This window comes from Lagopus leucura, unplaced genomic scaffold (genome assembly GCF_019238085.1).
Source record: "Lagopus leucura isolate 7727_CA_CO unplaced genomic scaffold, USGS_WTPT01 236-1_obj-0_obj, whole genome shotgun sequence".
NCBI lineage: Eukaryota > Metazoa > Chordata > Aves > Galliformes > Phasianidae > Lagopus > Lagopus leucura.
The window spans coordinates 23,625-35,337 of NW_024966233.1; the positions used below are offsets into that span (position 1 = coordinate 23,625).

Sequence of the window (11,713 nt, forward strand, 5' to 3'; positions counted from 1 at the left end):
ACTTCCGGCCATCGAGCGGCGGTCCTTCCGCTGACACACTGAGGCTTCCGGCGCCGCGCATGCGCGGTGGCGCTGGAGGAACTGGGCTGGAAGATGGCGGCGATGGAGAGAGCCGGGAGGAGGCGGGGAATGACGGCTGTTGTAGGGAGCTGCTGGGTCTCGCTCCAGGCTTGGTGCGGGCCGCTGCCGGCGCTGCTTCTCGCCGTGCTGGTGGCGGGTGAGGCTGGCTGGTGGAGGGATAGGGCTGGGCCTGTGCGATCTGGGGCCGACCCCTCGCTGAGGTGGAGGTCCTTTGCGAGGTGGGGCACTGGGAGCCCCGCTGAGGAAGCTGGGTTCGTTCAGCCTGGAGAAAAGAAGGCTGCGGGGTGACCTCATTGCAGCCTTCAGTACCTAAAGGGAGCCTACAAACAGGAGGGGAGTCAACTCTTGGAGAGGAGAGATGATAGCAGGACATGGGGAAATGGTTGGAAGTCGAGGGAGGGCAGATTGAGGTTGGATGTCAGGGAAGTTCTTTGTTGTGAGAGCGGTGAGGTGCTGGAACAGCTGCCCAGAGAGGCTGTGATGCCCCGTCCATCCCTGGAGGTGTTCAAGGCCAGGTTGGATGGGACCCTGGGCAGCCTGGGCTGGTGTTAAATGTGGAGGTTAGTGGCCCTGCATGTGGTGAGGGGGTTGGAGATTTGTGATCTTGCAGGTCCATTCCTACCTGGGCCATTCTGTGATTATGTGAGCCCTCTCCTGTGCCCCCCCCCCACTATTTTAGGGAGGGCTTTGAAGTGTGGGAGCTCCTGGTTTATCCTCCCTGAAGTGGGCCTGTGTCCTCTCCTCAGGTTCCTGCGAGGGGAATTCGGTTGAGAGGAAGATCTACATCCCCCTGAACAAAACGGCGCCGTGTGTTCGTCTTCTGAATGCTACACACCAGATCGGCTGCCAGTGTGAGTACAGCTGGAGATGTTCCTCAGGGTGGCCGTGTCCAGACAGATGGGATATAATGCTGCTGTCCTGCCCGAGTCAGCATTCCCTGTGTTCTCATCACTGTTTGCTGACTTTTCCAATCCCATTTCAGTCATACTGATGTGTTTCTTCTATATTGAGGATTGGGCCTTAAGAGAGGCCGTGTCCTTGAAAATCCATGCCTTGACTGGCACAGAGCAGCATTTTCAGTGCACACAGTCAGTTCCTGCTCAGGGCAAAGCTAAGGTACAGCACAGCATCATGGCTGCAGATTCTGCTGTCTGTGCCCAGCCAGCATCCCAGGGTACAAGGCAAAGTTGTGAGCCTAATGCAGAATGTGTTAGGTGTTAACAAGTTAGGAGAGGAAGGGGACAGAGTGTTAGGAATTAAGCAAGTGACATCTGAAGGGACTGGAAGGTTTGGCTTAGCTGCTTGTGCACTACTTGCTAACTTTGTATGTTTTTTGTCATATTAAGGTATAGGAACAGGACTGCTTAGCTAGTAGAAATGAGAAGAAAAACAAGGCAGCCCAATCCACATAGTACTCTTTTCTGAAGTTACTGTGTGTAGAAAGGGGTTCCTATGAGTCAACGTTTTGTTAATTTGTAATTGAATTTTGCTTCCTGATTGAGTCACTCCTGCAGCAGAGGTTGTCAGCTGCCACTGCAGGGCAGCACAGCTTAGTCTGACAGGTAGCACAAGGTGCATTGTTTCCTGACTTCTGCCCTCTGACGTGAGCCTGGTGTTAGTGCAGACACAGGCATGGGGTTCTGCCTTCTCAGTCATAAGCAGTGTCCAGTGATAGCCATTACTAACTGTGGGCTTGGTTGTATCAGTGGACTCCTGTAAAAGTGTTTTGTCTGCCCTCTGCTTTCTTTGGTATGGGATGAAATGCCAAGCAGAGAGACCTACTCAGTTGCTCATCCCCTTTGTGGCCGTGATCTTTTGCTCTTATTTTTCCCTATGCACCTCCAGGCCTCCTGCTGAGCTCTCTTTGAGCTCCCAGTTTCTGAATTTGCAATCTTTAGCCCTCCATGATGGTCAGCTGCTGTGACTGTGTCCTTGAGACAGGCAGATCCTGTCTTCCCTTTGTGTTTTTCTTCCTCATGTGCTTTTCTGTCTTGAGATCTCATTTTTCTGCTGTATTATGCCTTACTGCCTGCAGCTCAAGTCAGTGCTCAAACAAAGCAGGCTTTTAAAGCTCGGAGCTTGTTTCCATTAGTTTTTATTCTGCACTGTTCACTGTTTTTTCCTGAGAAACTGCTGTTCTTCAATGTCAGTGAAACGGTGCCACTTCACCAAATTGCTTCCTCCATCTCTTATCTCGTATCAGCTGTTCTTCCTTAAAGCTCTTCGATCCATGCTGCCCTATTTTGGGGTTGTTGAGGGTGTGAAGGAAGTAGAACACAGTGAAACATGAAGGGTATTTTGTCTTTCCACAGCCTCCATCAGTGGAGACACAGGGGTGATACATGTGGTCGAGAAGGAGGAGGACCTAAACTGGGTGCTTGCTGATGGTCCACACCCACCCTACATGATATTACTAGATGGAAATCTCTTCAACAGGTCAGTTGTCATAGTTTTTATCTTCCCTAGGTCACAGGAGCCCAAAAGACCCATAATTTTATGATAAAAAATGTCATTTTTCAAGTGAGAGATGGCAAAATCATCTTTGTACTGAAGTACAGTGAGGGTGGCATGTTTGTTTTTACTGTGTTTTACTGCATGGGTTGGTTGAAGTTTTCTGGTTGTTGCCATCTTAATACAGTTCTCAACTGGTGAGGAGAAAGGTTATTTTGATCAAAAACATCATCATGGGCTTGAGCATAGCGTGCATCAGCAATGACACGTCTTGGATTGTAACTTTTCATTAATGAATTCAAAATATCACCTATATTTTCTCTGTTCCAGGAAGGTAATGCAGCAGCTGAAGGGAACCTCACGAGTGTCAGGCCTTGCAGTGTCTATTGCCAAACCTAACCCTCCCCAGGGATTTTCTCCTGGTTTGAAGTGCCCCAATGATGGGTTTGGTAAGGAAATGTGAAGTTTTTCCTATTGCTGGGAGGAGAAGTAATGCCATTACATTGTAAGGTCAAAGCAAGAAGGGCAAAGGGCATGGGAAATTGCAACTTCACATGTCAAAATTCATCTAAGATAACATGCTTGATATGTCCTTTTGAAATAACTGGTCTGAGCTGCAATCTCATCAGTTCTTAGTGAGGCCTGGACTGATGTTTGGGGGAAGACTGATAAGCTGGATAAACCAGCATGAAATTGCTATTCAGTCTGACCAAGGTTTGCTGCAGTTTCTTTTTCTTTCACTTTTGACACACAAACTTTTTCCACACCTCGTCATTAAAGCTTGATTTTGCATAAAGTGGATGAAACCACTCTGAGCCATTTCGTACTGTTTCTGATTCCTGCCTGAGTTCCCCACGTGATTTCAGTTAGGTTTTCACTTTACCATTTATTTATTTTTTCAGGCAGTTAATTTACTGTCTTACACTGTGTGGAGAGAAGTTGCCTTTCTGTAGTTTGCACTCAACTTTCTCCTCCTCAGCTGTGAAGGATGATGTGCAAACTCTGAGATGAGTTTGTGCTGGCATTTGTTGCCTCTTTGCCTTCATGCTGCTTGCTCAGTACCTAGGTGTTAAAACCATTGGCACATTACAGATGCCTTAGGGGTATTTCCAGCACATGATGAGCTCAGAAAATGCTGTTTAGTATGTTCCTCCTTTTGGAGTATAATGTTTCTCTGTGTGCCTCCACTGCTCTCTCAGCATGTGATAAATGCTCACTGAGTGCTCCTGCCAGCCTCCTGGCATGGGATGGCTTTGAGCATGCATGTTTTCTATTCTCCATGCGTGGCACAGCGTTCAGACTCTGCCACTCTGCCTCATGCAGTGACCAGCTCCACTTCTAAGCTTTGTCAGCTGGTTCCCTAGCCCATAATGGTGCTCGTTCTGTTCTTGCTGCCATTTTCTCAGCAGGCCCTACCTTTGCTGTAGTTTGTTATTCTCTCTGCAGGCTCAGATTTGCCCATTTCTTTCTGTTTCCAGGTGTCTATTCCAAAGACTATGGCCCTCAGTACGCACACTGCAATAGGACTGTGTGGAATCCAGTGGGGAGTGGGCTTTCATATGAGGATTTTGACTTCCCCATTTTTTTACTTGAAGATGCCAATGAGACTCAAGTTATTAAGCAGGTACTTAACTTTCCCAGACTGTGAGAGAGGGGAGCTGCCACACAGTTCAGGAAAGGGGCCAGAAATTGAGCTAACTCAGCACAGATGTTGACACCTACAGAAAAAAATACATGATCCAGCTTTATAAGCAGTACATCATACGATTACAGACGAGTTTCGTGATGATGTTTATTTCTGTCCAGTGTTACCAAGACCATAACGTCCCTACTGATGGATCTGGCCCTGAGTACCCTCTGTGTGCCATGCAGCTTTTTTCCCACATGCATGCTGTCACCAGCACTGTTACCTGCATGAGACGCAACTCCATCCAAAACACCTTCAGCATTAATCCAGGTGAGCAGATTTCCCTCCTTGTCATGATAAAACTGGTGAGCTGCAGCTGACAAGATTGTGTTTCAGTTCTCTCTGCTGTAATCCCAAGTTTCAAGCAATGTTGTTTCTGCTTTTTAGAGACTGTATGCGATCCTCTGCTTGATTACAATGTGTGGAGCACCTTGCACCCTATTAATTCATCTGAAAAAGTTGATCCTAAGAAGGAGTTTATTATGGTTGCTACACGGGTAAGTATCTCTTAATCTTGCTTTGCAGAGGGTGGACTGGAAGGGTTATGGGAAGATGTGAGTGTAGGGTCTTGTGAGAATACACTTCTCTTACTTATTTCCATTTCTTCCTGTGCTCCTGCCCTTCGTTTGGATTGGATTGGCTATTGCAATTGATGTTTGGAGTTTCATTGGGCAGTATAATTTGATTTTTTTCCCTTATCAGTGGCATGAGTGGGATTAAAAAGAGGTAGCAGATTTGCTTTCCCAGTACAGTATCCCTCTGCACATTTCTTATGCCTGCTGTTCATGCTTACAGATTGACAGCCATTCCTTCTTCTGGAACATTGCACCTGGGGCAGAGAGTGCTGTCTCCTCTTTTGTGACCCACTTGGCTGCTGCTGAAGCCCTTCATAAGGCATCAGATGTTCATTTGCTGCAAAGGAATATAATGTTCACCTTCTTCCAAGGGGTAAGAGCAGCAGCATCGCTCCACCATTTGGCTTATTTCAGAGTAGCAAATCAGCCTTTGGCTCCTTGCAAATGAACTCTTTCCTACCCTTTGTGCAGAGTCATTTATCTGCATCCCCACACCGTGGTTCTCTCCACTCCCCTGGTGAGAGCAAGATCTTAATTTCACTGGGATGACAACAGCAGATGGAGCTTCCAATGGGGCAGTGCATATTCTGCCCCACAGTTCATTCTGGATGAATAAGTCAAACTTTACTTTTCCTCCTGTCTCTTCCCACTGTGCTTCTCTGTATGTCCCACTCCCATTCAGAATGAACAGCAATGGCTAGGCTTTAAATTCTGAAACAAAGCCCAGAAGGAAAAAAATCTGGATTAAAAATATACGCGTTGACAGCGTCAAAATGTAGTTCATTTCTGAGAGCCCAGCACTGGAGTTGGCAGCTGTGGAAAAAAACAGAACAAGCTTGTGGAGGAGAGACTGACGGCCAACAGCTGATGTTCCCCTGAAGGCATCTGCATTGATGGCTTCTTTTGTGCAGCTCTGTGAAACTGGCTCCCACAGCCCCATGCTGTGGCCATGTGATTCCCTTCATTCACCCTCCCCAGCACATACATCCCTATTCAGAATTTCCCTCGGGGAGGTGAGCGTGCAGCACTGTAGAGCAAACACTCTCTGTCGTGCTCCCAGAATGTAAGTGGAGTGATAAGACTTGGCTGTATAATAGTCCAGAGGAAAGTCTGGTGGCTGGCTGACTTCGTTGTCCTTTTCTGTCATGGGGATTCTCTTCTTTGGGGCATTGATTCATTCTAGACAATGCTCAGCTTCTTGCAGTTCCCATGACTGTTGATGTCATCTTGCCTTCCCTTCCTTTTTCTAGGGAAACAGATACCCCTCCTTCCAGGAGAGCTTCACATGTTTAATTCCTGGAATGGAGGATTTGCCCTTTTCCCTGACTTCCTCTTCTACTCACCCAGAAACAGAGGGGTTGTACACCAAAGTAGAGGGTGTAGTATTGCCTCTCTGCTGTTACTCACTTGCAGTATCATTGTGAGTTATCAGTACTTGCAGAAGTCTCTCTCTGTGCCTTTCTTGCTTGTGCAGTAGCTATCTCCTGTTTTTTTGCTGTTTACCTTCAATTTTGTCCTTTGCTGCATCTCAGCCTACAACATAATATTTCCTTTGGTATTCTGGTGTCAGCCAGGCTATGCAAACCTTCAGAAATACTTGGTGCAGCAGTTATTAGCCCTCAAACTTTTGGTTTTGTTCCACCTCAGCTTCTCGAATGGTGCTGTTAATTGGGCCAAGCAGCATTCTGTATGTGAGTCATGCGTGGATTTGTTTCTTATTTCTTTTTATTACCTTATTGCAGGAGACTTTTGATTACATTGGCAGTTCACGAATGGTGTACGATATGGAAAAAGATAAATTTCCTCTCCGTTTGGAGAACATCCATTCTTTTGTGGAGTTGAATCAGGTGAGAGACGAGCTGGGGGATATTTTTGATTCTTTATTTGCCTGTAATAATTTAGGTGTGGTTTTCTCAACCATCGTTTTTCACTGCTTTGGTTGTTCTTTTTTCTGATCAGGATTTAGTCATGCCTTAGTATGTGTTGAAGGGGTTTTGTTTCTTTCCTTGCAGGTGGCTCTAAGGAATGGCTCCATTTTGTGGATGCATACAGACCCTGTCTCTCGATTGAATGCAACTGTTGAGCCCCAGGTGAGTGAAAGCAGTTTGTAGTTGTTCACCTAACTGAAATTCTGAGGCATCCTTAGCATTTTACAAGCGTTCAGGATGTTAAACTTCCCAGATAAAGAAACAACTGCACATTCAAAACAAAAAGAGTGGAACAGTGCTGTTTTCTCCTTTTCAGATTAAAAACCTGCTCGATATTCTGACTAATAGCAGCGTAGGAGCAAATGTCACTTTCCAGGAAGTTGGATTTTCTCAGTCTCTTCCCCCATCTTCATTCCAACGCTTCCTTCGAGCCCGGCACATTCCTGGCGTTGTCCTGACCGACCACCAGGCTTCCTTCCAGAACAGGTACCACTCTGGGCTGCCCCATGGCCAGAGGCAGTGGGGCCGGCAGAGGGCAGCCCCAGCTCCTGCAAGGCCTCTGCCAGGCCTGTGCTGCCCAACACATGTGGAACGGCAGGCTGGGGGGAGTGGAGGAGCAAACGTGTGCCATGTAATTGAACAAGCGCAACATAATTATTCTGACAACCGAAAGAAATCCAGTTTTGTACAGAAAATGTTCCCCACAGCTGGCTGGGAGCCAGAGGTGAGCAAATGGCAACTGAGCGTGCCTAAGCCTCATCTGTTCTTCCAGAAGCTAGATGCTTCTTTTCTTTTTTTTTTTTTCTTTTTTATTTTTTTTTTTTTCCATATAGCTTTCTATTTGTGATGGCAGAAAGCCCCAGGCATTACAAAGGGCACTTTCATTCACCTCACATGACCCTAATACTGGGTGTTCCTTAGGGATCTGCTTCTCTTCAACTTTGGAAGTGGGGATGAGGGGTAGAGGACAGACGTCCCCTTTTCGCTTCTTCTCTTCTTGCCTTTTCCCCTTCATCCAAGCTCTTCAAATTGTCTCTTTGCCTTTTCTACCCTCTCTGTTACTGAGAATCTCTGGCATGATCAAAAGGAAGTGGCTTCCCTTTCTTCCCTTTTAGCTCTAAACGTGCACTGCTTTGAAGGTGCAGGAGGAGCTGAGGTGAAGGACAGCACACTTCCCTGGTCTGTGACCATCTGTAGGCTGGGGAGATCGATCCCAGGTTGTCTGGGAATGTCAGGTGTATAGACCATGCAATTCCCAGTTCAGCTGTATGTGTTGCAGACTCTTTGGTGTAAATCTCTCCTAAAGTTCACTTGGAATTCCTCACTGCCTTTAAAACAAGGCATTAATAAAAACCCACTAGCATGACTTGCATTGAAAGCTCTCTTCCCACGAGACCTTCTGCATGAGTTGTCCTTGCCTCAGTTTCTCTATCCATTTAATAGATGGGGGCTGTCGCCCACCTGAAAGCTAATCACAGCTTGTAAATTGCTTGGAGATCCTCAGATGGGAGAAGCTGTGGAAGGGCCAAGTTAATTATAAAGCCTCATTAAATGGTTTAAGGAGCGTGTGGCAGGGCAGTGCTTTGGCAGAGCTGTCTCTCTGCTCCCAGGAGACTGCTCCCACTGTTTGCTTTAAGCACACTCTGAATTGAATTCCATGCCCTGTGGTTTCTTTCTGCTCCTCCCCAAGCTCTGTTTGCTTTCTTCTTTTCAGATACTACCAGAGTATGTACGACACTCCAGAGAACATCCGGATGCAATACCCCGAGGGGCTTAGCCCCGAGGAGACCCTGGAGTATGTTACAGACACAGCCAAGGTTCCAACTTCACATTTTCTTTAGCTGCTCTGTCTGGGATTGGATGGGGCTTTCAGTAGGGGCAGATTGCAGGTGGGCTCACAGAGAGAGGGGGAAGAAGGTGGGAATGCTTTGTACGTTTACAAAGGCAATGGGCACTCAAATGCTGGTGCGATATAAGCATGTTGATGGATGTGTAGGTTCTGGCTTGCTCTTAATTGTTTTGCTGGGTCTGTCTATCTTGATTAACACAAAGTACTCTTCCTTTGCAGTCTCTGGCAGAAGTTGCCACAGTGGTCGCCCGTGCTCTCTACCGGCTTGCAGGGGGAGCCAACGACACCTCTGCTATTCAGGCAGATCCAAAAACGGTACGAGCAGATGGAGTTGAGTCCCTGGCATCTATGATGAGCCCTCACGTACTTCCCTTCTGTCTCTGTTTATGTGTGTTTACACAGCATGCTGTCCTGTCTGTCTCCATGAGGGCTTTGCCTCTCCCCCCCTTTCTCCATCACAGCTGAATGGAAAAACTTTCACTCCACTTCCTTGCCTTTCCGTCTCAGGGCAAAGAAGTGGAAACTGAGGTGAGGTGGCAGTGTGTGCCACAGGGATCAAGTAAGGAATCGATGGATCTGGAATGAAGCCCTTGTTTTCACATAATGTACAGTTGTGACATGTAGTCTCTGCTTTGCTATGCTCTTGGTCTCTGTAGTGAAAAGTGTATTCTGTGCCAAATAATCTTGAGAGATGTAGCCATTAAGATGCTGTGTTCTTTCCTCTTTGTATAAACCAATTTACATTTCTTTCCAGATCACTCAAATGCTCTATGGGTTTCTGATTAAAATGAACAATTCCTGGTTTCAGTCCATCATTAAACCAGACCTGAAAGGGATTCTGGGTAAGCAACATAGGGAAGAACACAGGGATGTGTTTGACCCCATATGTTACCTGGCAACTTTGTAAAGCTCCACAGTATCACTGCTTCTGGCATTTTCCCCATCAATTCCAATTCTCTGACTGTTCCAGGTGATGATGTTCCCCAGCACTACGTTGCTGTTTCCAGCCCTGTGAACACTACCTACCTTGTGCAGTATGTTCTGGCCAATCTCACAGGCACTGTTGTTAACCTCACCAAGGAAGAGTGTTTGAACCCTGAAAAAGCACCTAATGCTGAGAAAGAAGTAAGTGCCATTAGAGTGGCAAGGACAGATCTGCTGTTCAATTTTCTGGTTTTCTGCTTTTGAGGGAAGCTAGTTAGGATTGCTTTGTACTGCCTATAATCACACATGGGAGAGCTGGATCAAATCCTTCAACAAGAAGGCGTTCTGACACTGAAGGGCAGAGGAGGAGTAAATGAAAGGATCCCCTGATAATGAGAACAGTCAGAAAAACCCTCCTCTCTCTTACCAGAAGACAGTCTTGTTATTTGCTAGTGCCTTGCTGTCTCCTAATGTCTTGTTTTTGTTGCAGATGTATGACTATGCCTGGGTGCAGGGTTCCCTGGACCCTAATTCAACATCACGAGTCCCCTACTGCGTTCGGTCAACCGTTCGCCTGAGCAAAGCACTCTCTCCTGCCTTTGAGCTGAGGGAATGGGGATCTACAGAATATTCCACATGGACAGAGAGTCGATGGAAGGAGATCCGTGCCAGAATATTTCTAGTAGCCAGCAAGGAGCTAGAGGTGAGTTTGCACTTTGCATAGTGCCTTAATAGTGAGTCGTCTCTGTGGCTTTCTGACAGTGACCACCCCACCCCCATTCAATGAAACTTCTATGAGATTTTTGTCTATCTTTGTTGCAACAATGCTAAGTATTTCTCATCCCTTCCTAGATAATCACTTTGGTTGTGGGCATTGCCATTCTGGTCTTCTCTCTTGTCGCCACACATTTTATCAACGCCAAAGCAGATGTACTTTTTAGCATCCCTCGGGACCCTGGGGCTGTGGCTTACTGAAGATGCTCTCGAAGCATGAGAAGTCTTAGTCCTTGGATTACAAATATCAAAGAGAAAACTACACTGGAATGCCCCTCTCTCTGGATAGGGACGGAAATGGTTCTCTCCAGAGCCTCCATGCTCAAGTTAGGAGCCCTGAAATGTTAAGAGACTGTGTGCCTATCAAGCCCAAAAGAAATTGTGACTGAGAAGTTCCCGAAGCCTTCTGTTTTTAATTTGTCCTTACTCTGAGAGATGTGAGAGGATTGTTCCTGAATGCCATCGAGGTGACAAAGCAATGGACGTGTTCCCTACGTGATGGTGAGGGTGGGAGGGGTATTTTCTCTGGGATATGTGTGGACCAGTGCATTTCCATGGTGTCCAATAGCATGGGTTGCCTGTTAACGTCCAACAGTTGCTGTGAATCTGTGTATATACTACAATGCAGGGAGGACAAGCGTGTTTAACACATGATTAGTTGTAAAATATCCTTTTTTTTTAAATGGTGCAATATTTTCTGGGTTTTGTATATATATATATATAAATAGTTCTGTTTAATTAAAAAAGAAATCTCTGCTTACAGATTAACCCATTGCCTGCATTATCTTTAGTTGCTGCCCAAAGAACTTAAATCAGTGGGTGCTGCAGTATGTTTTGGTCTTGGGAGGAACAGCATTTGTTTCAGCTTAGACTGATAGCTCTCCAAGGCAGGGATGGCTGCTCATTTCTTACAGTGCTGTCTGTGGTGATGCCTTGGTTCATTTTAGGCACTGGTATATTAAACATTTAATAAAGAGCGTGCTCACAGCAGGACTGGGCTCTGAGATCCAGCAGTGATGACTGACCAGGCATTCAGCCATTCCTGCTTGTTCCTTTTATGTGAAAATCCACCTGTTCTTCAGCAGTGTTGATTCAAAGATGTGATAGTGCTGTTGTCCAAAGTGAGGAGCTCAAAAACAGGTAGGGAGGATTAATCACAGAAATCAGAGCTGACTAGCACTGAAGCCAGCATCGTTTTCGCTTCCCTAGAGGGCTATGCAGGCTTATTGTGTTTAAGTCTTTTCTCAACTAGACATAAACTCTGGAGTTTTAAAGTAATTCAGACCTTGTGCTTTCAGTGCTTCCCTGAGGGAGACTTTTTCCAGTTGCTAATGCATCTTGCTATCAGGAAAACTGTTCCTGATACTTGGCAGAATGTTTCAGTGCCTGATTTATTTTCATTTCTTCTAGCAGCACCGAAGAAACTGAAATCTCAGTTTAAATG

General features: G+C 46.2%; 1 protein-coding gene across 1 annotated transcript; it reads left to right on the forward strand.

The window, feature by feature from the left end:
* Positions 1–48: 48 nt before the first annotated feature.
* On the forward strand, positions 49–11,282 carry NCSTN (nicastrin). Its single transcript, XM_042893024.1, has 17 exons — positions 49–217; positions 828–932; positions 2,394–2,517; positions 2,863–2,981; positions 4,011–4,156; positions 4,339–4,489; positions 4,607–4,716; positions 5,015–5,167; positions 6,537–6,641; positions 6,807–6,884; positions 7,039–7,208; positions 8,437–8,539; positions 8,791–8,886; positions 9,326–9,413; positions 9,542–9,696; positions 9,986–10,198; positions 10,348–11,282. The coding sequence occupies exons 1-17, from the start codon at positions 94–96 to the stop codon at positions 10,468–10,470; spliced, it is 2,163 nt and encodes a 720-aa protein (XP_042748958.1). The 5' UTR covers positions 49–93; the 3' UTR covers positions 10,471–11,282.
* The last annotated feature ends 431 nt before the right edge of the window (positions 11,283–11,713 follow it).

Excerpts from the sequence above, each read along its gene's own strand:
- NCSTN (XM_042893024.1), top strand. The coding sequence starts at position 94 with ATGGCGGCGATGGAGAGAGCCGGGAGGAGGCGGGGAATGACGGCTGTT. Across the intron at positions 218-827 it reads TCTCGCCGTGCTGGTGGCGG|GTTCCTGCGAGGGGAATTCG; the intron begins GTGAGGCTGGCT and ends TCCTCTCCTCAG. Across the intron at positions 8,887-9,325 it reads TTCAGGCAGATCCAAAAACG|ATCACTCAAATGCTCTATGG; the intron begins GTACGAGCAGAT and ends ATTTCTTTCCAG.